This window comes from Rhodamnia argentea, chromosome 1, assembly GCF_020921035.1.
Source record: "Rhodamnia argentea isolate NSW1041297 chromosome 1, ASM2092103v1, whole genome shotgun sequence".
Taxonomy (NCBI): Eukaryota; Viridiplantae; Streptophyta; class Magnoliopsida; order Myrtales; family Myrtaceae; genus Rhodamnia; species Rhodamnia argentea.
This window is the reverse complement of record NC_063150.1, coordinates 12,903,699-12,929,389: the sequence shown is the minus strand read 5'-3', so window position 1 is coordinate 12,929,389 and position 25,691 is coordinate 12,903,699. Positions and strand designations below refer to the sequence as shown.

Here is a 25,691-nt window from a genome sequence, read left to right as displayed (position 1 = left end):
CTCGTCTTTGCTCTCTTATATACTCAAATGAAAGGCTTTTCCATCACATCTTAATCCAACAACGAAGACTCAGTATACATTTGGTCTTGCTTAAAACGCAAGGTAATGTTTGCATGCTTTAAAATATTCATGACGTCCTACATCAAAAAAAAGTCTAACTTGTGAAAATTTTTTGAAAAGACAAATAAAGTAAAAAATTGTACCAAACAAACAAGCTTTTCATTTGCCACGTGCTTAATTTGCAAAATTCCTTGATACATATTGAATTTTGTCGACGAGTGTCTCGAGACACCTGTTAAGCAATCAATTAAGGAAACTTTACAGTTTTCAACACTCTTGATTCTCCTCGTATCATGCACAAATTACCTTGAAAACTGAATTATTCTAAATAAAGCATACTTAAGAAGTGTCTCGGAGGCGCTGGTTAACAAGAATCGTGCGAAAGCGACATCAAATCGTCCAATGGAATCACCTCCAATGCTAAGGCCTCCTTTTACGTTTAATCGCCAATGCAAAATGTCCACGCCAGCACAATGCCAACGGCCAAAACAAAGTTTGATGCCCCACGAGCAAATTGACTTGCGCTTCTAATGACTCCATAATATGTATTTTGCCAATGCAAATCTTTTTTTTAGAAGCAATTAGTTTTCTCAAAAAAATAAATTCTGTCTTCACTCTCTCTCGGAAAAAAAGAAGAAAAGGTTTTATTACCTTTAGCCTACATTTTTGTGCGTCTTGAGAGCATTGATCGACAAAAACCTGAAGAAAAAATACTCTCGAAATATGTCAAAAATGAAGAAGAGATAACTATTTAATGAATTGAAAATAAAGTGACAAAGCGCCAGCACAAAGAAAGAAAATTAAGGTTGTTTTTTTCTGTTCATCCCTAGTTAAGTGTGTTACAGAGGTGGACTTCATTTGATGTTGAGTTTAGGAATTGGAGCTCGTCTATTTAATCCTCATCAACCGCTAGCAAGTCGTTCTGAGTTGACGCTGACCACATAAGTCTTAGGTCGGGACTTAACTGGTTCATGAATTTTATGGACGGTACCATGGACATTCGGGTAGGCGGGCCTTGCGCTCACACCCCTGAGTCTTTAGAAAAATGATAGATATCGTCCGTGCGTAAGTTCAATCAACGACGTAACCGGAAAATATTTCTATTTTTTTTTTTGTTTGGTTCAAAAAAAATATTTCGATTTGAGATGGAGGAAAATAAGAAGAAAGGGAAAAAAAGAGGGAAAAGGAAATTGGTGGGCCTTCGTAAGCTGGATCGGAAAGCCCAAAACAAGTTGTGAGCCCATCGACAACGTCTGCATCCTCTCCGCATTTCGGGCCCCTGGATTCATTCACCACCTTCTCTTTCAGACACGCTCTTCCTTCTCTTCTCAACGAGCCCGTCTCCCCCTCCCTCCCTCTCTCTCTCTCTCTCCTCCGAGTCTAGCGGGCACGAGCGCACAGCCACCGTCACGCTCCGCCGCTGATATGCCTTCGCTCTGACATGTGCCGTCGGCTGGGGGCGACCCGCCTGATATACCGCGCTCGCATTTCAAATTACGTGAAGGCCGGCCTCATCGACCAAGCCATCCAGGTGTTCGACCAAATGTCCCGCTCAGACTGCCGCGTCTTTTCCATCGACTACAACCGCTTCATTGGCGTCTTGGTCCGCCAGACCCGCTTCGAGTTAGCCGAGAGTTACTATTACCAGATGACCCTCCGGGGCTTTTCGCTCACCTCGTTCACCTACTCCCGCTTTGTCTCCGGCCTCTGCAGGGTCAAGAACTTTGCTCTCATCGATAAGCTCCTTCCCGACATGGATAAGGTCGGGTGCATGCTTGATATTTGGGCTAGTAACATTTATTTGAATCTTCTGTGTGATGAAAATCGCGTGGAGTTGGCCGTGGAGGTGTTGGATAGGATGGTAGAGCTAGGGAGTGAGCCTGATGTTGTGACTTATACTATTCTCATCGACGGGTTGTGTAAAGCAGGAAGACTCGATGCTGCAGTCGAAATGTGGCATCGTATGATTGGCCAGGGATTCATCCCGGATAAAATCGCGTGCACAGCGCTTGTTGTTGGGCTCTGTGTTGGAGGAAAGGTTGATTTAGCATATGACCTTATAATTGATGTAATGAAGGGTGGTCAAGCTGAGATCACTTGTTTAATTTATAACGCATTAATAAGTGGGTTTTGTAAATCTGGTAAGATTGACAAGGCGCTAGCGATTAAATCCTTTATGGGGAGAAATGGATGCAATCCTGATTTGGTTACGTATAATATCTTGTTGAATTACTGTTGTGACAAGCTTATGTTGGAGGAGGGAGAGAAATTGATGAAGAGGATGGAGAGGGATGGATTGCAACCTGACATTTATACTTATAATCAACTTTTAAAGGGCCTTTGTAAAGCCAAGCAGCTTGATCGTGCTCACAGCCTGATGGTGAACGAGATGCAAGTAAAAGGGTTGTGTGATGTTGTGTCATATAATACGCTAATGGCAGCATTCTCTGAGGATCGTCATACACGAAGGACTTACGAGCTATTTGAAGAAATGTGTCGAAAGGAAATTGCACCAGATGTTGTTACATTCACTGTTCTTATCAATGCTTTCCTTAGAGATGGCAGTTCTGATATTGCGAAGGAACTTCTCGATCAGATGTCAGGGATGGATATATTTCCTGATCGAATTTTGTATACTACTATTATTGATCACTTCTGTAAGTCCGGTAAAGTTACAATAGCTGAGAAAATATTCAATGACATGGTGGAGAAAGGAATTTCGCCAGATGTGGTTTTGTACAATGCTATCATCAATGGACTTTGCAAGTCTTCTAAAGTAAAAGAAGCAATGCATCTGTATGAACAAATGCAAGCTAGCGGATGCCATGCTGATGCAGTAACTTATAAGTTGATTATTAGTGGACTCATTTGTGAAAAGAAGCTCTCTGTTGCTTGTAAAGTATGGGATGAAATGATGGAGAAAGGATTTACACTTGACAGCTCTATTTCTGAGACACTCATTAGTGCAATCCATTCAGTAGATTCTGCAGGATAAAAGGTTCGGGATAATGCGCATCATTGTCTTTTCTATTTTCAACATCTCCTGTACAGTTGCATTTTTATTGATTCTTGATTTTGCTAGAGATTGTTTCAATTGATACTGTTATTACTGGTATGATAATCTTATTTACATGTATTAAGAGTTGCTGCATGCAAAGCCCTGGCATACCTCCAAAGTTCATTTTCTATGTCTTTCTAGCTAGCCATTTGACTTTCTCATTCAGATTTTGCTAGATGACATGAAATATACGGCCTATCAAGGTCATTCCGGGGCTAAATTATCTTTCTCAAAATACTGATATTACCATTGTGTATATCGAACAGACAATTTTCCCTTTTTAGGAGGATAGGTAATAGCTATTATATTGTTTTCCTTTTTTTATCAGAATTATATTGTTTTCCTGGACATGCCATTTTTATCATTTTTTTTGTTTTTTGTTTTGCATCTCGTAATGTTTGGGATCGGCGACCTGGTTTTCGTGCATCTAGACCACTTAAACTTAATTCACTAGAGCACGGGCCTAGCTTTGATTTATGGAGCATCTTCTATCCACTACATGGAGCCTCAGAATCTTTTTTTTTTTTTTTTGTCATTCTAATTTGAATTGGTTATTCTACTATCTCCTCCTTTCCAAGGTAAGATGGCTGGGGACATGTAGTCGCATGCTTCTATATGACAATTGTAATGATAGTGAACTGCCATGACGGCATTTAGCTACTCGTAACTGTAATCATGCACTAGATGATTTTGGATCTTTTCAGGTCAAAAGCTGCCGCATTACCTTTTCTCTTTCTGCCATGCCTGGACGAAGACGTGCTTTTGGCTAGACTATGGTCTCCAGCCTTTTTCGTGACAATTATGTTGTTACAAGATGAGATAGCCCCCAGGTTTGAGGCTTTAAGCTGATAGTTTCTTCTAGATGTGATTTTATGTATTTAGAGCCATTCATTATGGTATATTTCTCAATTGCAGTAACTATATTATTGGGCTTGCTTGATTTGTCATGTCATTCTACATAGCATTGTCCCCAAAGGTTAAACTAATTCCTAGCCTAATCATGCAGTAGATGAACTCTTGCTGCACAGATGGTGAACAGCTTCATTCATGAGTCGTCTGCTCAGACTTAAGTGGCTGTTGCTCAGAATGAAGTGGATTCAAGGTGGTAAGTGAATCATTAGATCATTCCTATTTACTCTACCAGATATCTTGATGACCTTTATAAGTAGATACCCAAATGCAAGAGTGCATCATTTTCTATAGTCGAACATCTTGTCAGGTGCAAAGAGAGCAGATGATGACACTCTTTTAAGTGTAAAAATCCACCCCAAGAAGGTCTGAGGCTCAATAATTATTTGTCAGATGATCTACCTGCTTCCAGAGTTATATGCTTTACAGCAGTGGCTTGAAAAATTGGATGCTGTCATGTTTCAGGAAGAATATCTTTGTTGTCCTTGCTTTCAGAGACAATTTTTGAGGTATGGAGAGGGTTTCAACCAAGACTTTTGCGCTGTTAATTATGATAGAGAAGGATGCCAATCGAACGATTGTGAAATTACCGTGCTAGCTCTCTGAAGCAGATTGGATATTTAGTCCTTTCCGTTATCTCGTGTCATCGTTCATCGAATATGGACCTGAAGCTTTTCAGTTGAACTTAATGGAAATACAATTCGAAGCTGATGAAAAGAAGTGGATGACTGACATCGAGCAAGCAGGTCATTCAAATTTCTGAGGACGTTCCCCTTACGTGTTGAGGAAAATGAGGAAAGAGGAAGGAGAAGACTTACATGCTTCTGGACATATATTGACAAAAGTAAAAAATTAGATTGACATGCAAAGGTCTTATGAGATAGATTGCATCATTCCCAGACCTTTCCCAGTTCATTAGAACCCCTAAGGAAGCCAGGGCACTTCTGATGGTTGGGCCAAGTGGATCTCACAACTGATGTCGCAAGCTGAAGTTGCTCAAAGGTGACGATGCGTAGAGTTAGAGAAAGAGAATCAGAATGCCCTCCTCAAAAGCAAACCAAGAGATCCTTGGCTTCCCCAGAATAAATGACGTACTCTCTCTTGCATTAGCCCAAAAAAAAAAAAAAAAAAAGAAGAAGAAGAAAGAATCAAATCCTTTGGAACGAACCTGAAGGAGTTGATTGTTTAGGCATCTGTCATCATTCCACAAGAAGTGGTCATAATGTTGGGATTCAGAAAAGTTAATTCCAAGGTAAGGAGAGCAATATCTGGTGATCTTGCTATTTTTAGTTCTGCCAAGATCACATGTGACATTAGAAGGTTTCTATCGGTGTTCACAATTAGATGACACAGTACACCGCCAGTCCTCTGTCGTACTTTTTTGTTCTTCCTGAAGTTTCTCCTTTCTGCTGGCTGCTGTCAATTTAAGTCTACTGGAAAAATCGGAAAACGATATGCGGTAGCCATGTCTTCATGCTAAGCATACCTGTAAAGAAACGCTGATGTCCATGAGATGCCAGAAATCCTTTGATGATTTGAAACTTCTCTTTGTGCATTTCAAGCATGTGTAGTAGGAAAATGGTGACCATGAAAAAGGCAACATAATTTTGCTTCTAGACTTGAGGGGGAAAAATATATTGTGCAAGCCACCTTGGCCCATGTAATTAAAGTTAAATGCTCCACATTAGCGCGCCTTCCCAATACAGCTCTTTAGAGGAAAGAGTGAATAGCATCAACAGAAGATTACTTGCCTCCTCTTCTCACTCAGCTTATGCTTTGATTCTTTGCCTTTGCGTGAATCCTCCTCCTCCTTTAAACTAAACATCAAATCATCCCTCCCTCCCCATGACTTCAGCACCCATTTCCCATACCTTTCCTCCCTGTCCACACCAGCCATGTCCAACTCCTACCATCATGAAAACAACCCTTATTTTCGGCGGGAGCCCGGATTGCCTCCTCCTGACCAACCTTACCAGCCACCATCATCGGTAGCTCAAGTTTTGCCACAACTGGAGGGACTGCCGGCACAACCACAAGTGCAACCCCAACCCCAGTTCCGCCAACCTCGTTTTCCTCAGCGAGTCCCGACTCGCCACCCTCCCTACCCAATCCACCCACGCGAACAAACCAGATTTTCCGAGCCACCAGGTTTTCCGGTGCAACCGCTACCTACTGCTCAAAGCTCACCGCCGCCACACGATGAACAAACTCAACCATTACATACCCCCACGGGAGTATCTCCTCCACCCATTCAAGCACCTCCCCGTCAACGACAACGAGATCGACAAGAACAGCAATCAAGCTTCGTTGTCCCTCCGCCACGTAAAACCAAGTTCCTGACATGGTTTCTCGCCACCTTTTGCTTCATCTTCGGGGTCATCATTATTGTCGGAGGCCTCATAGTCCTCATTGTGTACCTCGTCTTCCGCCCTCATCTCCCAAAGTTCGAGATCTCTAGCGCCACCCTCAATGCAGCATACCTGGACATGGACTACCTCTTAAATGCTGACATGACCTTGCTCACAAACTTCACGAATCCAAACAGGAAGGTCAGAAACGACTTCAGCTATGTGATCCTTGATCTTTACTACGGGAGCAACGCGATTGCAACGCAATACATCGAGCCGTTCTCGACCGCGAGGTTGGAGTCCTGGCTTGCGAATGTTCATATGATCAGCAGCCAGGTGAGGCTCCCGTCAAAAGACAGTGAGAAGCTCAGGAAGCTGCTCGAGAGTAATGGTTTGGTGGTGTTCGAAGTCAAGGGGTTGGTCCGGGTAAGATCAAAATTTGGGAGCTTTCTGAGATACTCCTACTGGTTGTACAGCCATTGCTCCATCGCTCTCACTGGACCTCCTTCTGGGGTTCTCAGAGCAAGCCAATGCAGGACAAAACGTTGAGGGATCAGACATTTTTAAGTATTCATCATCAGACTTGTTTTTTCTCCACAGATGGTCGGCAATTTGCTGTTTGTTGCTGTTTGTTTCATTTAACTCGGCACTGAGAAATGCTTTTGTTGTCTTTTCCTTTGCCAAGTTCTAAGTTTCTATTGACATTGAACATATGATTTTCACGTCAATTTCCATTCGTCCATGGGCTTCCAGTGCCCTCTCTAGTCAAAGTTAAAGGACAGTGCTTAAGGTTTTTCTGGTAAAACACATGCAAGCTCAAAAGTTCTGAATACAACAGGCTGTCACCTCGAGCTTTCGAAAAAACGTTATTTAAACCTGCAGAATTGAACACCGAAGCCGTACCGGTATCAAGAGCTTAACAATCAGGAAACAAACATTTATTTTACTCCAAATTTACAACATCTCCAGCTGAACTGCATTCCGATATCATTTCCGAATTTGTTTTTCTAGTAATGCAGCTATGCTTTCATTCACGTTCTATAAATTGAGGATCCTAAGTTTCTTACGAGCGGTGCGTGGAGGCAAAGCTCATCATCGAAAATCTGTAAGGGACCACAAAAAAAAAAAAAAAAAAAATTCGATACAACATATTGTAAAGATACAAAACTTGCAATCTTGGACAAGGATAAAGCTTCACTTGACAATGGGGTTATCTACAGCAGCTCAATTAAGAGGTTCTGGGTGATGGTGGAATATTCTTCCTGCCTTTTTCTCTACCTTTTTCCTTATCCTTCACTTCCAACAGCAATTCGAGAGCCAAATTGATCTCTCTAATCTGTGGAGCAAATAGAATGATATAATGCTCCAGCAATACATCGGAGTGCCAGCAGAGCAAACCATTTTATCTTAAAACCTCCTGTAATGATCCCTGGAAAAGAAGGGATGTCTGAGGGCTTCATGGGCAGTTAGCCTTTCAGATGGTTCATACCTAAGAAGACCCTGCACGAGGTCAATTAAGTCCCCGGCAGAGTGATCCACGTGCTGCATTATTAGGTTCTGCCAAGTAAAAAGATTGACAAGAAAACAAGTAAATAGAAAGACCAATAGGTTTATCAAGTCGAATTTGAGAATGATGATCCCACGAAAAAAAATGTCAACGACTAGCTCCGTTGAACAGGACCTGGTCCAAATCGCACAGCACAGAAAAACATAGGCCAAACCAGATTGTCTTAAATGGCACATGGTAGAGTTCAAATGGCAAATGCACCTGAACATACAAGTAGGGTACTACCTATTCCTTAGCGGATACAGTAATACCCACCTGAAGACGAGGTAACTTTAGAACAGCTCTAATGCTGTCCCGAGATGTTGCCCCTTCTGGCCAGTCCAGTCTTCCCCTTTTAACATACTTCTCAGCATGCCGACTAACCAAATAATAACATCAAAAAAGAGAAATTGGTGAGAAAGAACACTGATGATTCTCTTTTACAGTCACAGAAAGGAATATGGAAAAGCACGCACTCTGCTCTTTTCAGTATATGCTGAGGCAATGGTCCTAAGACCCTCTCCATCATGGCCAAGTGCTCTAGATTTTCATGAGTCTGGAACAATGCTTCCCCCTGTCAACAATGACTTCCAACATCAGAATTTATTTCCCTCTCGCAAACTGAAATTCCCAAGAATAGAGTTTACAATTACCACATACCGAGCACAGTTCCACCAGGATACAACCAACACTCCATATATCACAAGGATAACTCCATCCAATCCCTGCAAAAATCTTATAAGCTTACATAGCCGTCTTATACCAACGGGAATCACCCTCTCGGACAAAAATAACCAGGCGATGACACCCAAGAACCGCTGTTACCAAGAATAACTTCTGGCGCTCGGTAGTGCCTGGTTGATACAATGTAGTTGTGACTTCTATGCCCATAAGCAGTGCTTCCAAAATCAATGACCTTAATAGCACTTGACTTTGGCAACCTCTTATAGTAATTTCCTTCTTTTGGTGATCGAGATGTAGCCTGCATAGCAGATGAGACGCAATTTGAGGCCAAATGATACCAGGAACAAAAGAGTAAAATGGGAAGACCGCATACAATCCAGTATAAGGAACTAAGAGGGCCCAAAGCTGATAAAGGAAGACATACCTTGTAGTCAGGTACTTTCACATACTCTGCCGATACAAATAGTATGTTCTCAGGCTTTAGATCAGTGTGAATGAGGCGCATATCATGCATAACTGCAACATTTACAATCCAACCAGAATAAGCAACTTTGGCAAATGTTTTCCTTGAAACAGAATTCTATTCCAACCAAACTCAAAACAAGCCTCCATAACTATGGCATCAACAGTTTATGATAAAGCTAAAAGTATATAATTTTTCTTTTTTAATATGAGAATAACAAAGACAGAGATTCAAAGACCCCTAATGAAAAAGATAGTTTGTGAGCTAAATCTAGGAACTGCGGTGGAAGCTCCAATAATGACAATAGAGACTAAATAAGTAACAACCACAGACATGCTACACACTCCAAAAGCTGTCTGCCAAGTTCCCGAACAAGATCAACTGGAAATGGGCGATAACTGTTTTTCCGAAGAAAATCAAACAAGCTTGGTCCAAGCATTTCAAACACCTGTCAAGACCATTCAATCAGTTGTAAAGTTTTCGCCCTATAGCACATAGATAATTCCAATCTTCCAAGTCAAAACACTACTTACAATGCAGATATGGTTACGATAGTCAAACCAGTCCCGTATTTGAACACATCTGCAAAGAATGAACAGCCACACTAATTTTATATCGACCAAAAGCAGCATAAACAACATAGCAAGGTAGCGCTTAAGGCACGATGCGTTCACCGGCTGCCTGTTCTGTCATATCTCCCAAGCAACTGGAGCACGTCTATTTCTATCATTGCAGCTTCGCGATACTTTTTAATGCTTCGCACAACTTTTATGGCAACCATTTCCTTAGCTTCTCTATCCCAGCACTCCAGAACCTGTCCAAAAGTGCCTGCATTTGAAGAAGGTCTGTTAGAACATAAATCCCTGATGCAAAAGGACTTAATATAAATGCAGCAACTAACCTTCGCCAACTTTCCTGTTGATTTTATCTGCAGTTGCAGGGACAAGGGAGAAATCAGTATTGCAAGTACAATATATTGTATAGAAACCATAATCTATAAAAGACTTGAGACAGAAAATAAAAAGGAAAGAAAAGGATGAACAAGATGAAAGAATGAAACTTTTTAACGGCACCCTGACGTAGACGAGAGAGAAAGGGGGTTCAGGCGAGGGTGAGTGTAGAATGAAGATGTGTTGACTTTGCCATATCGAAGGACGTGTTTCTAGTCAAACTTCCATTTTAAGAGTGAATGTGGGAGATAAAAAGAAGCAACAGGGAAAGAATGTCTGTTAATCTCTGAAAATTGGGATTCTGAGAAAAATGTTTCTTTCCCTATAAAAATTTTTTGATAAATTTAGTTCCGAATGTGATGTATAGAAATGACTGTTAGAAACTGAAAAGGAACAATTGACTATCAATGTGATATATATTTGATATGAAAAGGAGGAAACCCCAGTTTGAGTGTAATTACAGCGAGAAGTTAAATTATCTCCAACTGCAAACATGTAATGCCCATCCTTGTCATCATCTCGCCATGGGGGAGAGCCCTTTTGATCCAATCCCCTTACAAAAAGACTAGCATGGTCCGGGAGTACTCTGGGAGGTCCATAGCTTGTCACATTCCCAAGCTCTTGCCCACAAAAAACTCCTGACTGAGCCTACACACAGCCATCCATTCACACTCACACTAAACAAACATGACACCGGAAACCCACCCTTCCCAAAAACATAACCCATCAAGATATTGCATCATCAAATATCATTAACAGGAAACATACAAAATCAGTGAGACACACAAAAAAGTAAGTCATCTATCGAACAGCAAAAAATTCCTATTTTCCATTATTCCAATCAAATCTATTCCAAAAACTAGAAATTGAACAAAGCAAAGACCAGGCATTCGATAGTCCCACTATACATCTGAATTTCGGTAATTTAGACATAAATGCATGCCTACACATACACACATTCAGAAATTCTTAACAAAGAATGATTAAGTTGATTCCTCTATACAATGAACTACCATTTCAAGGTAGAATTCCAATTAAACTTCAAATTCGTCAGCAATATTTCTCCGAGCCCATGAAACTCGCTTTACCATGACAAGTTTTAGACTTTAAGACGGGAAATTCATTAGAATTACAACCCATCATTCGCCATAAACCGCCGATATACAAACGCTATCAACCTCACACAAGGCCAAAACATCTACGTGCAGCAAGATTCAGGTCTAACCACAGAAAACCCATCTCAAATATCCCAGAACACCTCCCCCCCCAAACAAAAGAAAGATGAATCCCCCAAGAACAACACGATTTCGAATCCAATGAAAGTTCAGTTCATTGCCCCATCACAACCCCACCAAATTAATTTCTCAAAAATCCATCAGAAACAAAAGAACGGCAACCATAAACCACAATAACGAAAAAATTTCACCAAGCAAGCAGCTAAAATTCTCAAAAAAGACAACATTCTATACCTTCGGAAGAGGCTCCCAAGCTAACCTCGGCCTCTTCCTGGGACGCCGATCCGTGTGAATGTGAGGGAATTCGGACACATAGTCCATTTCCATCTAAATTGCTTCGGAATCGTCTCGATTCAACCGATCATCGGGAGAGCTACATAGATCGAATCCTGCAGAAGCGGAACAATTTTGAGCCCCCGTTCTTTGCGCGAGCTCGACGACCGTCGGATCGGCTTCTCGGAGCTGATCTCGTCCGTCGGTTCGGTGAATCTCATTTAACCATGGTTAAGGACCAGGGACGCGTACCCGGGGTTTGGGTTTGGTTAGCATCATTCACAGAGGGTCCTTCCTTTGGAATATGCTGAGCGCGAGAGAGGCTGGTTCGTGAAATTGAGCTACTGTTGAGGGTAATTTTGTCATCTCGAAGATTATGACGTCATCACTCACGGGGAACGAGGGACTAAAGAAATGAAGATACGAGTTAAAGGCTGTTACTTGTCAAAATTAAATAGATTAAAAAACTTAGCACGTTAAAAGAAAAATTGAATTATTTCAAAAAATATATTTAATTGAAATAAAATAAAATAAAAAAATCAAATAACTGTTGACATATGTGATTTGCAATATTTAAATTAGAGGAAACCCTTATTTAAATTAGTTTGTAATTGTTCATTATCCATTGTAAATGAATCAATGCAATACATAACTCAATATACTTTGCTATCGCCATAAACAACATGCGCAATAGCATTTGAAATAAATGAAAAAGGGTGCTGAAATACTTACACTTTCGTTTTTGCAATTTACAAAGCTAGTTCAAAACAAAAGTCGTAAGTATCTCAGCATGTGAAAGGGGCTTTGGGGGTAAAAATCCAAAGGAGGCATATGAGAGGATAGATGCCATTGTCATTACTTTGATGATGGATAACAAAATTACAAAAAAAAAAGACAATTCCTTTTTAAAGAACTATAATAATGTTAAAATGATTTGTTAGCCGCAAGACATGTTGCATAGATAATTTAGATTAGGGATAATGACTCAAATATTTTTTGAATTTTGGCCTAATATGTACTGTCATCCCTAAAATAATAAATTTGTTCAACATGGTCCATGAACTTTAACCAAATGCACAATATCATCCTTAAACTTTTAACTTGTTCAATATGGTCATTGGATTTTTTGGCACATATTCATCCGCCCTTTAGATTTTGCAGCGATATTGGGTGAGGCCCATTCTAATATCTTATCGAAATAGAGATTTAGAAAAATTGTGAATGAATACTTTTTATGGTGAATATATCATGTTGTCTGAAAACAATTTAAAAAAAAAAAACGATTCTTCTAGTTGAAATGATTAAATGATATTAATTGATGTAAGTCAAAGTATATATTTAACTCGATATAAACTCCTTTTTTTTTTTAGGATCCATTGTGATAATGAGAAAATTTCTGCATATACACAAAAAACGGTCGATAATATCAAAATCTGATGAATCGGCCTAGGTCGGTTTACTAATGAGATGCCCTAATATGTTAAAATGCTAGTAATTAAGGTGAAGACATCAAAATACATGTTCTGGGTGAGCGGTAAATGTTTGTTTAAGTGGAAAATTTTTTCTATTTCTGTGGATAATGCAACAAATTCAATATTTGCGATACTTTTTTTTTTTTCAGTTATATAGTGGTGTCTTCGCGATAAAAATAGATAGACAGAGATATCAGCCTCGTTAAACCAGCCCAATTAAAAACTGAAAGCCCATCAAAGCCCAACTAACATGCAAGCCCATCAAAGCCCACTAAGAAGAATCTCCGAACCTCACCGGATAAATCAGCAACGCTAGGTCAAATTCAAAAGCAGAGGGCGAGAGAGGAGAGAGGCGATCGGGTGTACCAGTGGATCCATCATTTCGAGGGCGACGAGTCACCGGAGTCCCAGAGTCGCCACAGGCGAACACCGGCGAGGCGGTGCTCTGTGCAGGCACCTTCAACATCGTCCGCATCCGATAGCCAGCTGAGGCGAGGTTTTTGGAGAAGGGGTAAAGGCTTTGGTTCTCGTGAAAGTGGGGTCTGATTTGTTGATTGCAGAGTTTGCAGTGTTGAGACGCGGTTGATTTCGGATCCTCTTTATTGTTTGTCCGTGTGCATGTGTCTTCTCTTTGTGTTTTCGTCTTTCGCGGCGAGGGGATAGCGGTGGTGACGTTCGCCACGGGAGTAACAGCGTCCGGTAGCGGTCGCGGAGGCGGCCGTGACTGCTGCGGCTTCTATTTAACAACTTGCGAGTGGCAAGAGAGTGACAGGCGAGCGAGAGGACCGGGGAGGGCGGAAGAGCGAGAGGCCAGCGAGTGAGGGAGGCTGCGAGCTGTTTGGATTTGATCTGATTGAGCTAGCTAGGGTTTCTTTTGTTTGAAATGAGGATTATAGGAAATTTTTAAGCTTGATTTCCACACGTCATCCTTGAAAATCTATGTAAAATCTCACCCCGAATATGCTAGCTTTTTGACCATTTTGAGGCTATGTTATTGTATCGTGTGAGGAATTGCCAGCCGTAGATGAAAGGCTCGTGTTTTGATGTGAGGTTTCTAATTTTTTTTTTTTTTGCGTGTGATTGAAGAAAGAATTGCGATTCACCTTTACTGTATTTTTTGTTCTCTAAGGTCTTTTCTCTGTGGTGATTTTCCTTATGGATGGCCATGTAGGAATTTCAAGTGAGAGATGTACAACGGAATAGGGTTACAGACCCCAAGAGGGTCTGGGACGAATGGGTACATCCAGACAAACAAGTTCTTTGTAAAGCCGAAAACTGGGAGGGTTGCTGAAACCACCAGGGGGTTCGAGGGAGATCAGGGCACAGCTGGTGTCTCCAAGAAGCCCAACAAGGACATCCTTGAGCATGATCGCAAACGCCAGATAGAGCTTAAGCTTGTTGTGCTTGAAGACAAGCTCACTGATCAAGGATACACTGAAGCTGAGATTGCAGAGAAGCTGCAAGAGGCCAGGAGGACTCTGGAAGCTGCCTCTGCTTCTGAAGCTAGTGGAGGTCCTACTGCCATTGTGGCTGCTGAAAAGAAGTATGCGTTCGCTCTCTCTATCTCCGTGTGCATGTGCACCCGTGTGTGTGGACATGAAATGACTTTTTGAAAGTTTAATTCACATAACAGTTGATGCTCATGTGAAGGATGATCATTATTTAGGAATGAATTGGTGTCGGTTGGTGTGAAAAAACTTCCTGATGTCAAATTCCAAAACCCAGCGAAAGGTTCCCCACTCTTTGCTCCATCTTAGGGCAGAGTCACATGCAGGAAGATTGTTTGATGTATGCCATATTGATCAATATTTAATCCCGAATAATCAGGAATGATGCTGCATATGCATGATATCACATGTCCTTGTGCAGTCAAACGGTCGTTTGGTCGTATGAGTGTCTCTTCTTATCGTTATTCGTTTGCACAGGATGGTCTTTCTCAAGGAACCCCTCAAGAAAGCGAGCTTGTCCATACTGTAGCTAAGAGTTTGGGCTAACAACTTGTTTCTGGGCCAAGCTTCTCATTTTGCTAGAGTAACAAGTTATGCTCGTCGCTCAACTCTACTTTCTAGAGAAGGGAGAAAAATACTTGCTTGAATAGAACTCTCCTGTGGCGTGGGGTTTTTGTGTCAATTCTTAAGATATGTCTTGGACTACAAATGTTTTTTTCTTGTCAAGGGACTCTTAAATTGATCACTGTATATGCTCTCTTCATGACAATTTTTTTCCACGTTATGTTACTCTAGTTCAGAGAGTTGGTGATGCTTTTGTCATCCAATTAGCAAGCCAGCTCCGTAATTTACCTTTTTTCACATTGCAACAACTAACCTGTGGTATAATCATGCGTCATGATCAGGGTTTCTGATACACAAACACACCAAATTGCTGCTAGAAAAGAGAAGCAGATGGAAACATTCAGAGCTGCTTTGGGTATAGGGTTGACTAAGCAAAGTAATGAGGAAATTGATGATGAACCTAAAGTGGGGCAGAAGATTTTGCAGCATGAGAGACCTGAACATGCTTTCCTGGATAGAGATTACAGTTCGAAAAAACAGGTGGAAGAAGTTGGAAAAGATGATAAGAGAAATAGTGCTAGGGATATGAAGCATAAGAATGACAATGGCCGAAAAAGAAGACATGATGATTCTTCTGATTCAGATGATATTAGGAAACAGACAAGAGCAACTGAGAAGAAGCATCGCAAATATAGCCGGAGAAGTGACTCAGAAAGTGATTCTGAGGTAGAATATGTTAATAGGAAGCACAAGAAACAAAAGAGCAAGAGACCCAGGATGTATAAGTCTGATGAATCTGACTATTCTTCTGAAAGTGATGGTGTTGGCAAGATGCAGTCCAAACTGGAATCTCGGAAAAATAAGAAATCTCAGAAGAAGTATGAGTCGAGTGAGGATGATACTTTTGATGAGGGCTCCAAGCATCAATCAAAGGAGGGAAAGCGCCATATCAGAACTGGCAAAGATGAGGACACTGAGGATGAGTCTGATATTGATCGTAAGGTGAAAACAAGGGCAGGTGAACCTGCAAAATTTAACGAGCGAAGTGGAGGTCGTAGAAGAAGTGATTCCGATTCCGAGAATTCTGGAAAATTGGGTGAAGACATACGAAGGAAAGGCGGCAGGAGGCATGATGAAGACCGTGACAGTGAATCTGACGAAGTCATTGTGGGAAAGCATAAAAAGTTTGATAAAGTGAAGAAGCAGAGGAGGGATGATACTGATGATGACTCAGGTTCTGGGAGAGAGAAGAAATTAGATAAAGCTCGGAGTCGGAGACATGACTCTGATGATGGGGACTCTGATGGCAGTTTTGGTGGGAGAAGCGGCAGAATAACAAGAAAACAAAGGGCAGTCGAAAGAGCACCAGTTTCTTCAGCAGATGATAGTAGCAGTGATGATACTGGTGGGAGTGACAGTGATACTGACTCTGGCAGTAGCACTGATGGTCGCAGACGTGCAAAAGCTAGTGATGATACTGGCAAGAGTATACGTCATGCTGATGTCAAGAACATGGCTGGCTATGTGCCTAATCGAGAAGGAAAAGGGTTGAGATCTGGAGATAAAAATGATGACAGATCAAGGAAGGAAACTCTCAATGAATCTTGGGATAAGACTGACAAAAGAAAGAAGGGCAACAGTTTGGATGGTGACACCAGGGATAACCTGCAAGAATCAAAATCTCAGGACATTTTGAGGGAGGGAGAGCACAGCTTGGAACATAGGAAGGATAAAAAATCCGAGTCTGAAGTGAAGACACGAACATATAAGGATGAGAGAGATCAGTTTGTTGATTACTCTAGATCTCGTAGATCTGAAGGAAGGCGTGAAGATTGGAATGACATGGGAGGTCGAAGTTATGAAAAGGAGGATCAATTACAGATGAGTGGGAGGAAAGCCAATGATGACTATGAGGAAAGAGAAGAAAGGCGGCATGACAGAGATGAAAGGGAGGAAAGAGAAGAAAGGCTGCTTGACAGGGATGAGAGGGAGCATGAAGGAAGATGGCTTGACAGAGATGAAAGGGATCGTGAAGGAAGATGGCTTGAGAGAGATGAAAGGGATCGTGAAGGAAGACGTCGTGATAGAGATGAAAGGGGTCGTGAAGAAAAACGGCATGGCAGAGATGAGAGGGAACTTGAAGAAAGATGGCATGACAGAGATGAGAGGGCACGTGGAGAGAGATGGCATGGCAGAGATGAAAGAGAGCGTGCTGGAAGAAAGCACATGAGAGATGAAGAGCATGGTTATTCTGCAAGGCATAGTAGAGATGATCGACCTTCTAAAAGTAGGAGATATGATGCAAGGGAGGAGGAAGGGCGAGAAAATGTAGCTTCTGGAGAAAATAATGAAAGGCAGGGAAAACATTCTGGGGAACAGAAGAACACTCGGAGAGAAGATGAGCAGCGAGGATATAGAGATTACCAGACAGACAGCAAAGGGGATGCCTCCAAGAGAGGCAGTAGATATGATGGTTCCAGGTCCAGTGGGAGGAGGTCAGAGAATGATAGGGGGGAACACCGCAGCAGGCATTGAAACTTAAGATCCTTGCATCTGTGGTGAGTTCAATTCGAGCCTTCCACCTCTCTCTCTCTCTCTCTCTCTCTCTCTCATGTTTTTTTGAATTTTGCTGTTCTAGCAGAATCGAGACTTCACCATTTGAGAGCTGCTTCAGACCTGGAATTAGAGAAAAGCTCACTGCCTGGTATTGCAATTCCATGGCGTGACAGTGTTTTCCGTGTGATATTGCTGTTGTTGTTTGTGTAGATGCTTTTACTGAATATGATCTTGTTTGGTAAAGCACTATAGTAGGAGAGGATTGAGCTTTTTGCATCATCGTACTCTGCTGTTGTTGAGCTACAAGTATCAGAGTACTTGTACAGATGACATGGAATGTTTCATATTCTGAGACGTGCGAATATGGTTATGTTTGCTTCATCTTTCTACTACCGCCAAGTCTTTGCCGCGCATCTATTTATCACTATTGTGTTTGTTATCTCCTTATAACTTGTAAGTAAGATGGAGTGTCTATTCATGACTAATATAATGGAAGTTCTTCAATGGCTGATTTGAGCAGCTTCCTGATCTTCTCTTGTGAAAGAGACATTTTGAATGGGAGGGACCAAAACAGTGAATTAAGAACACGCTTTCTTGTCCTCTACCCTGCAGCGTCTCTCTACAGAGCTAAAATGTACAGACCCAAATTCTAAAGTTCACACACACGCACGCCCGCATGCACGCATGCATATAAATTTTCCGTAGAGAAGGGATACTCTGTTCACTAGAGGACTAGCAAGCTAGATAGGTTGTGCATGTCCCTACACTAAAACTGTGCAGGTTCTTTCGGTTGTAGTTATACCGAGAAATCACTGAAGAATACGGTCCTCGGCATCCTTTCCAAAAAGATGGGAGAAATATCATTGGGTTTATTTCCAAGCAAATGAGGTGACGTCGGATGCAATCTAACTGGCTCTGGACTAACACAAGGGTAATCAACGAGAGCAAAATGGATTTCTCTGGATATCCTTGGGATTTTGGACTCTGTAAGAAAATTTTTCTAGATGTCACAGTGATTTCGGTGATGATCCTAAGTTGGACGTGCACCGCATGTACCTAATCAGTAAGTGAGGGAATTTTTCCAGATTGTCATGTCAACTTGTCTGCTTTATGCATTGTAACAGTACGTAGGAATTGCATTCGACCTAAGTATGTCCTTAAACTATTTTGTCTGAACTTTGGGACGTTAAATTTCGAGGGTATTTCCTACCTTTCAAAGAAAAAAAATATTTAACCAGCAATTGAGGGTGCGGCGCATGTGGGCATCGATACTTTAAAATAAGGAACGCATTCGTGGAGCTTATTGTCCCTGTATATCAAACGGGTAGGTCGCAGAGGCTCCCGTAGGAGAGAAATCCTTCATTTCTTGGTGAGGTTAACACCTTTAACCAAACCAAGGGTCCAAGGGCATTTTATTTTACTAATGTTACTTTGTACATGTCTACTTATATAAGAGAATTTATTTCCATGATGTATCATTGAGAAATGGCCATGTGTATCGGCCACCTGAGGTGTTCCGTGATCCCTATAGTGTACCTGCCTTCTCGGTAATAAAGGCCAGGAAGAATTTGAGTAAAATGGGTGTGAATTTTCCCAAGAAAATCTTTTTCACATTCTCTCACATCATATTCCGGTAAATTGATTCTTTCTCTAGTGCTAATGCTGTGTGAAGGATAGGAAGAAATCTTGGATAAAGTGAATAAGTCAATTATGGATGACACAGGCATGTTCTCCATCCACTTACTACCTTAAATGGAACTTGGGAATACAGAGACTTTTAAATTGTTAAGATATACATCCTAATAACATTTGCAGACTAAAAGAAAGTCGGACGAAAGGGCTTTACGTGCTGGGATTGCATATCTGTACTCAATCTTCACTTTTGACTTTTGCTGGCTCTTCAACATTTATGTTCCCATGTCTACTGGAAGAACCTTGGGAGGAGTTTTCCAACCAGAGATTTTATGTAAACGAGTGTTCTGAGGTTGCAGCAATCTCCCCCTGTAGCGATCTTATGCTATTAAGCCTCGAAGGTAAGGCAGTAAACTCATCCGGTCGAAATGAGAAAGCATCTTCCGGTCCCATTATCTGCACCGACCATGGCCGAACATAGTAAATCCAATCCCATGAAACAAGTTGAGACGTGTGAGAACAACACAATCCTCTAATCTGTATTGGAATTTACAAGTAAGCAAAAGATGAAAATGTAGTGTTACATTTGACAGCAAATTGCAGCGCGCCCATGGGTTCATTTTGCCGTCCGTCTTAGCTAATTTCAATTTTGGAAGAATTGATCCTTACGGGGGAGAGCCCAGGGCCGGCACGAGTGTCGCTAAAAAAGTTGCCACTTGACACCACCGCTTCTGTGAGATCACAATATAACCGTAGTTTCAGAGCTGTTCCTATAAAAAGGGTTCGGAAAGCTCCATCTCATTGGAGTTTTCTTGCGGTGTCTCTGATCTTTGAACACCCACAAAGTCCAACCCAAGCCACTGCCAGGGCCAACATACATATCTCGGTCGTCCACTGCGGTTCCTCCTTGCATCTCCCTGAAGGTCGGACTCTTCAAGCTGACGGGTTAATTCCTCTACTCTGTCTCTTAGTCTCGACGCCCTCAGATCCACCAACCTCAGTGATTTCTCAGCTGCATCTCTTGCTGCCATGGCCGCCGCCGCCGTCTCTTCTTTGAATTTTAGCTTTTTCTCCGACTCCAACACTGCTTGCTTTGCCTCTTCAAGTTCTTGCTTGAGAGCAGACAACTGTGGCATATATAAACTCAGTCTGTTAAAGCAGAGAACAAGAAATTTAACTACAAACAACAGGAAGTAACAGAAACCTCGTTCATCTTTTTGAATTCTTTTGAATTTTATTTTCTTTAAAAAAATAGAAAGAACATATTTAATAATAAATAGAATTCAAATACAAATAGGATAAATAAAAATTCAATAAATTAAGAAATTGAACATATAATATAATATAATGTGAATTATAAAATTCAAATAAAAAAGAAAATATTCGAAATTTATATCAAACATTACAGAGGCTAAATTTTTCCCACAGTTCCCTAATCAAGTAGAGCTACTATATTCAGCGGATTTAGTAAGTCTCCTCAGGATCTTGAACTTGAAAACGGTAGAGAGTGAAAAGACATAAATTCAGTTAGTTGGCCCGTCTTCTAGAGATACAGATGATTTGTTATTGTTCTGCCAAAAAGGATGGCAAACAATATGCTATTGGCCAATGCTATATGCAGCCGCTCGCCTTGAATGCAGGTTTTCTGGTAATCACAGAGTAGAAAGCTCTACCAGCATTTACAAGGTTCAGGAGTATTTGATAGAATTAACTTCAATTGGCATAAGTAAGCAGAGATCTCTGATACTGTGCTTTTCTTCCTTTGTATGAGGGACTACCATTCCCCAGCCCCACCTGTATTGACTTGAGCGTTTCATCCATGAATTTATCCTGTTTCCATCAGCCACAATCACAATCACAATCACAACCCTCATCTATCCGGTCTTTCCCCTAAAAGAAAACTTTAACTAATAACCATCATCTCTCATTTCATGACAACACTGCCATAAGCCAAGAAGCATTAATGCTTCTTTTGTTTACAGAAGATCCTGGGACCAAAACTACATGAAAGAAATGCAAGAAACATCCACAGTTGTCAATACTCTGAAATAGACCTCCGTCCGTGGTTGATTAACTCATATAGTAGCAGCACATGTTGAGGAGTTGTTAATTGCCCTAAGATATTCCTGGGAAATTCAGTGCTCTTAATGTAATTTTAGGATGCTAGCTAGCTTCGTACACTATACAACTTTCTTGATGATCCATGGTACTTCCCCTACACTTTAACCCTTGGACTTTAAGTCAGTCTTCCGAGATATTCGAAACCATAATGCTCAACTGCAGAACATATTCAAACAAGGCGATCGTGACAAAGATTCTTGCTACAAAGACATACTGCTTGTGCTCACGACCTAATAGTGAGAACCACACGCTAAGAATACGCGGCTATCTTGAGAACAATGGAGAACGATGGAGGCTTATCAAATACGACAATCTGGAATACTTGGCTAAAATTTAAGAGAGTGAAATTGTTGACTAAATTTTTTCAATGAAAGCCTTCATGCTATGACAATGGAGAATGAGGGAGGCTTGTCAACTATGACAACCTTACGGTACTTAGTCCTATACCGCTGGGCAAAATATTATAATACTTCAACTGTAGAAACTAGCATCAAACCCAGGTCAGCGGCACTATGGCAGGATTTATGCACTACTCTCCGTCTATACACTACTCTCCATCTATACAAGTGGCTTTGCTATAACATAAGGAATTCCTGGCTTCAAGAAATTCAGCATCCACTTCTCTGAAATTTACTCCGTGAGAATACTAATCTCAGGCTATCGATCTTGCTAAAAAAATCTTGATTACATGCCACACCAATTATCGAGTTTCATCAACCCATGGATCTTGATTTTAAGACCCTAGCACCACTAAGTATAGCTAGGATACGATATTGACTTGGCCACTGTGCTGTACATATGCTCTTGTCTTCCTGCTGGATACATTTATCTACGTTGACATGAGAAAGCACATATGTCCTAATTAAACACCGAGCACTCAAATTCACAACAAAAGGGTGATTAACATAGAAAGCAAACCTCTACAGTAAACTCCTTCTCAACAGATTTTCCAGCATCAGCTTCTTGCTCTGCTGCAACTTTCCATCTAGCAATTTCTTCTTCAGCAGTAGCAATATCCATCATAAGCCCTTCGATCTATGGAAGAAAATTATTCAGTTATCATTCAATAAAGTACCATTTTACTCACAACATTGCCTAAGACAGAATGAGAAGTTAGGTAATTGACTTCAATCGCAAAGGGCAGAATACACAAGTAGTGCCACAAAGTAAAGACAAATAACTCACACTTTCATTTGCCAATCTCTCCTTCTCTTCAAGTTCCTCAATCTGATGCTTTCTAAGGTTGAGCTCCTTTGCCTGTGCCTCAATATGCTCTTTAAGTAAACTCGACTCTGCCCTTCATCCAGCAAAGCAATACACAAAACAGAATAGTACCTGATCAGTACCTTGTGTCACAAAATTACCTCTCCTGCAAGTCTATCACCCCCTCCCTCGTGTATCTGACCTACCTAGAAAGCTAAACGAACAGGAAGAACAACAATAGCATAGAGATCCCAAACTTCAGGACTGAATTAATATTCACAAAAAAAAGAAGAGAAATTCATAATCAAATTAAGTACTGCAGGTAAGAGTGCACTGCCTGCACCACCATCAGGAATGGCAAAGGAATGTACCTTAGTTCCTCCACAGAATGTCGAAGTTCCACTATCTCAAGCTGGGACTCCTTAACAATATTTTCCAAAGCACCAGCCTGTATTGTCCATTGCGAAAATCTTTTAGTCAAATCGAAGGAAATACAATAACACCATAACAATAGTTTGTCCATAAGAGGAATAGATTCTGACCAAATTGTATATTTCATCCTCCTCTGTCTCCATCTCTTCCACTTCAGGACCTCCAAGGCCTGCAACTTTTTTATCCCCCGTGTGTCTGCTAAATTTGAAATCTATCCCTGCCTTTCTCAAACCATTTTCTGCAGCCTGAAACACGTCACTGGTTCTAGAAGACGAGTCTAATGACATCCTCTTCGACAAAGCGCTTCTGAGCAGTGACCCAATCTGCTCTTTCTCCTTCACCAATCTATCAACTGTTTCATTCAGACCCTTCACTTTGCGATTATTCTCCTCCACCAAATCCTTCGACTTTGAAATAACAATCCCCATTAAATCATGAACGGATTTCATTCCTGCCAGTGAGGCATGTATGTTTTCTTCCACATCCGTATCTTGTGGTAAAAATAAAGACTCTGCCAAGTCGGATTGTTCAGAATTTCGAACATCTACAATCCTGATCACATTGCAAGTTCTCTGATGAATCTTTGACACCTGATCCAATTGTTCGATCAGCAAAGGCCTCTGCGCCTCAATCCTCGATTCCAAGCTCCTTAACTTATCATCAAATTCAGCTACTAAATCTCTTAACTCCGAATTCTCCTTTTCCAGCGAACTTAGTTTCCCTGACATCTCCCTTTCGGAGTCCGCAACTTTCACATCCTTCTCGTTCAATGCCCTCTGCAAACCATCCACGGCATTACTTTTCTTGGCAACCTCTTCCTTCAAGCTACTAATTGCCGCTTCCAGCTGTGAAACCTCAATGGCAATCTCATAATTCCTCTGCTCCATCTGTTCTCTTGCTTCATTTCTGGATTTGGTAGTCGTATCAATCTGTCTGAGTAGCTCCTCAACTATCTCATTAGTCCTCTTAATCACTCCATATGCCACCGCAGGCAATCCCGAGTACTTATGTGACCTTGGCAATCCTCCGGCAGCAAAATTCTTGAAGTTGCTGACTTTTCCCGATATCTTCTCGATGCCTGTCACAAGCATATGCGCTGAACTCTCGATCTCCGACCGCACACCATCCTTCCCTTTGAGAGCTTCATCCAATTGCTTCGCGATATCGTCCTTTTGACTCAAAACCTCATCCTTCACCCGATTGGCCTCGACCAGCTCCGCATCGACGGCCTCCTTGGATCTCAAGGCCTCATCCTTCTCGCGCAGGGCGTCGTCCCTCTGCCTCGCGCACTCCTCTCGCTTCTTAATCGCCTCGTGAGCGAGCGCCTTCAACCGGTTGAACTGGCCCTGCAATTCGGACTTCGATTTCTCCGCCTCCACTCGCGCTTGCCTCTCGCGATCGAGCTCCGCCAGAGCCTCGCGAAACCGCTCCACCGACACGTCGTCCGGCGACGGCTCCTTGATGGCGATCGACACCGGATCGTCCTCCTCCACGTCGCTGAGGACAGCATCGGAGGCGGCGTCCTCGTCGTCGGCGCTAGCCATCGCAGAACCAGGGCCGTCTAATCCAAGAAAAAAAGCTACTCAATCGGGTCAATTACCATGAATAGTGACGACCCGATGTCCGTCAACGCGACCGGTGCGACCAACTCCGACGACCTAGGGCTTCGAAATTGCTAGATAAATTAGCGATTCGAGCGAACTTCACCGCGGGTTGGCAGCGTGATCGGGAGTTTCTTGCGAGAGACGATGAATCGTGCCGTGAAGAAGGGAGAAGAAGAAGCAAGGCTACCCCCAACTGGCTGTCTGTGTGTGTGTCGTGCAGAATTGAAGAAATCGGAAAAAAAAAATAATGATCGCGTGGTGGGTAGTGTATCGAAGTTTATAGGGACAGGGCTTCTGATTTCGCCACGTCATTCATCTGGATTTAGTAGTCTGATCCAACGGATGAGGGACGACTCCTGTTGACTTTTGGAGCTCTGTCAAATGGTGTTCCGGGAATCGAAACTGATCGGCCCAAAGCCCGTCGGAGGCCCAGTTGGACTTCAGCCATCCTCCGAATTCGATTAGGTTCGGACTTTGGTAACCCGTTAGGCCCGATCCATATAGCTCCAAAGGACATATACTTGCATGGTATTTCTAGCTAATTTTGTCCGATTCAATTTGATTTCGTCCTTCGACCCAAAAAACAAAATATTGATTTCGTCCGACTTAATCTAGAGGTGATCATTAGCTACTGACTAAAGGTCTTTTTTTTTTTTGGACAAAAGTTGGAGCAGAGTTTCATTTGATGGTGAATTTGGCCGAAGCTTTCAAGGGTCGCAGAAAAAATGCACCGGCTTTGATTTGGGAGATGATTTCGACCCAAACTACTAGGACCATCAATGTTTAATCGAAAAAGGCCATCTCAGCCATTGCTTAGGTGGCAAATGGATGCTGGCGTGGCAGATGGTGGGTGAAAGTCCATCTTAGTAGGTGTCTAGGTGGCAAAACGGACGCTGACGAGGCATCCGGCGAGTGCCATGTCGTTAGGCATTGCTTCCACAAACAATCAAACCGACGTCGTTTTCGAGCCAAGCATTGCGGTGTCAAAATCAGATTGAGCGAGAATGATAGAGGGAGACAAACGAATTGAGGCTTGGGATTCTTCACAAAGTTAAAGCACATTCGCTTTCTCTTTAAAAAAGAGAGAGAAATAAGAAGTAAAGAATAGAAAAAAAAGGAAAAAAAGGAAAACA

The 25,691-nt window shown here is 41.8% G+C and overlaps 5 protein-coding genes across 12 annotated transcripts; 3 read left to right on the top strand and 2 right to left on the bottom strand.

The window, feature by feature from the left end:
* The first annotated feature begins 1,388 nt into the window (after positions 1–1,388).
* Positions 1,389–4,660, top strand: LOC115751321 (pentatricopeptide repeat-containing protein At1g13040, mitochondrial). Of its 3 annotated transcripts, none has more exons than XM_030689191.2 (4): positions 1,389–3,058; positions 3,823–3,948; positions 4,125–4,223; positions 4,493–4,660. In XM_030689191.2, exon 1 carries the CDS (start codon positions 1,502–1,504, stop codon positions 3,053–3,055), a length of 1,554 nt encoding a protein of 517 aa, XP_030545051.1. In that variant the 5' UTR covers positions 1,389–1,501; the 3' UTR covers positions 3,056–3,058; positions 3,823–3,948; positions 4,125–4,223; positions 4,493–4,660. The 3 variants fall into 3 exon arrangements, with proteins under 3 accessions (XP_030545051.1, XP_048141273.1, XP_048141268.1); XM_048285316.1 differs by having other exon boundaries at positions 4,440–4,660; XM_048285311.1 differs by lacking the exon at positions 4,493–4,660 and adding an exon at positions 4,338–4,432.
* Positions 4,661–5,058: 398 nt separating this feature from the next.
* LOC115751318 (uncharacterized protein At3g49055) lies at positions 5,059–24,775 on the bottom strand. 2 transcript variants are annotated; one of them, XM_048285298.1, is made up of 6 exons: positions 23,065–24,775; positions 22,894–22,970; positions 22,505–22,616; positions 22,238–22,354; positions 19,950–20,325; positions 5,059–5,069 (listed from the first exon to the last, which is right to left on the bottom strand). In XM_048285298.1, the coding sequence occupies exons 1-5, from the start codon at positions 24,496–24,498 to the stop codon at positions 19,969–19,971; spliced, it is 2,097 nt and encodes a 698-aa protein (XP_048141255.1). In that variant the 5' UTR covers positions 24,499–24,775; the 3' UTR covers positions 5,059–5,069; positions 19,950–19,968. The 2 variants fall into 2 exon arrangements, with proteins under 2 accessions (XP_048141255.1, XP_030545042.1); XM_030689182.2 differs by lacking the exon at positions 5,059–5,069 and having other exon boundaries at positions 19,683–20,325.
* Positions 5,923–7,000, top strand: LOC115751331 (NDR1/HIN1-like protein 6). The gene has a single exon (XM_030689215.1). It carries the CDS (start codon positions 5,923–5,925, stop codon positions 6,922–6,924), a length of 1,002 nt encoding a protein of 333 aa, XP_030545075.1. The 3' UTR covers positions 6,925–7,000.
* LOC115751322 (serine/threonine-protein kinase AFC1-like) lies at positions 7,292–11,805 on the bottom strand. Of its 3 annotated transcripts, XM_030689193.2 has the most exons (12): positions 11,488–11,805; positions 10,480–10,666; positions 9,970–9,996; positions 9,743–9,896; positions 9,602–9,650; positions 9,402–9,516; positions 9,030–9,121; positions 8,747–8,903; positions 8,582–8,646; positions 8,398–8,495; positions 8,198–8,300; positions 7,292–7,932 (listed from the first exon to the last, which is right to left on the bottom strand). In XM_030689193.2, the coding sequence occupies exons 1-12, from the start codon at positions 11,578–11,580 to the stop codon at positions 7,783–7,785; spliced, it is 1,290 nt and encodes a 429-aa protein (XP_030545053.1). In that variant the 5' UTR covers positions 11,581–11,805; the 3' UTR covers positions 7,292–7,782. The 3 variants fall into 3 exon arrangements, with proteins under 3 accessions (XP_030545053.1, XP_048141260.1, XP_030545056.1); XM_048285303.1 differs by lacking the exons at positions 9,402–9,516; positions 9,602–9,650; positions 9,970–9,996; positions 10,480–10,666; positions 11,488–11,805; XM_030689196.2 differs by lacking the exons at positions 9,602–9,650; positions 9,743–9,896; positions 9,970–9,996; positions 10,480–10,666; positions 11,488–11,805 and having other exon boundaries at positions 9,395–9,516.
* On the top strand, positions 13,323–17,953 carry LOC115751317 (protein starmaker). Of its 3 annotated transcripts, none has more exons than XM_048285297.1 (5): positions 13,323–13,509; positions 14,170–14,541; positions 15,352–16,989; positions 17,026–17,568; positions 17,652–17,953. In XM_048285297.1, the coding sequence occupies exons 2-4, from the start codon at positions 14,186–14,188 to the stop codon at positions 17,543–17,545; spliced, it is 2,514 nt and encodes an 837-aa protein (XP_048141254.1). In that variant the 5' UTR covers positions 13,323–13,509; positions 14,170–14,185; the 3' UTR covers positions 17,546–17,568; positions 17,652–17,953. The 3 variants fall into 3 exon arrangements, with proteins under 3 accessions (XP_048141254.1, XP_048141252.1, XP_030545040.1); XM_048285295.1 differs by having other exon boundaries at positions 15,352–17,053; positions 17,090–17,568; XM_030689180.2 differs by having other exon boundaries at positions 15,352–17,568.
* Positions 24,776–25,691: the final 916 nt, after the last annotated feature.

What these genes read in the sequence shown, in the direction of transcription:
- LOC115751317 (XM_030689180.2), top strand. Translation starts at nt 14,186, where the DNA reads ATGTACAACGGAATAGGGTTACAGACCCCAAGAGGGTCTGGGACGAAT. An exon ending in ATTGTGGCTGCTGAAAAGAA is followed by an intron (nt 14,542 to 15,351) that starts GTATGCGTTCGC and finishes CGTCATGATCAG; the next exon opens with GGTTTCTGATACACAAACAC.
- LOC115751321 (XM_030689191.2), top strand. Translation starts at nt 1,502, where the DNA reads ATGTGCCGTCGGCTGGGGGCGACCCGCCTGATATACCGCGCTCGCATT.
- LOC115751318 (XM_048285298.1), bottom strand. Translation starts at nt 24,498, where the DNA reads ATGGCTAGCGCCGACGACGAGGACGCCGCCTCCGATGCTGTCCTCAGC. An exon ending in AGGATGAAATATACAATTTG is followed by an intron (nt 22,971 to 23,064) that starts GTCAGAATCTAT and finishes TGGACAATACAG; the next exon opens with GCTGGTGCTTTGGAAAATAT. An exon ending in CATTCTGTGGAGGAACTAAG is followed by an intron (nt 22,617 to 22,893) that starts GTACATTCCTTT and finishes TGCTGGATGAAG; the next exon opens with GGCAGAGTCGAGTTTACTTA.
- LOC115751331 (XM_030689215.1), top strand. Translation starts at nt 5,923, where the DNA reads ATGTCCAACTCCTACCATCATGAAAACAACCCTTATTTTCGGCGGGAG.
- LOC115751322 (XM_030689193.2), bottom strand. Translation starts at nt 11,580, where the DNA reads ATGGAAATGGACTATGTGTCCGAATTCCCTCACATTCACACGGATCGG. An exon ending in ATCGTAACCATATCTGCATT is followed by an intron (nt 9,517 to 9,601) that starts GTAAGTAGTGTT and finishes TGGTCTTGACAG; the next exon opens with GTGTTTGAAATGCTTGGACC. An exon ending in AGCGCCAGAAGTTATTCTTG is followed by an intron (nt 8,647 to 8,746) that starts GTAACAGCGGTT and finishes AGATTTTTGCAG; the next exon opens with GGATTGGATGGAGTTATCCT.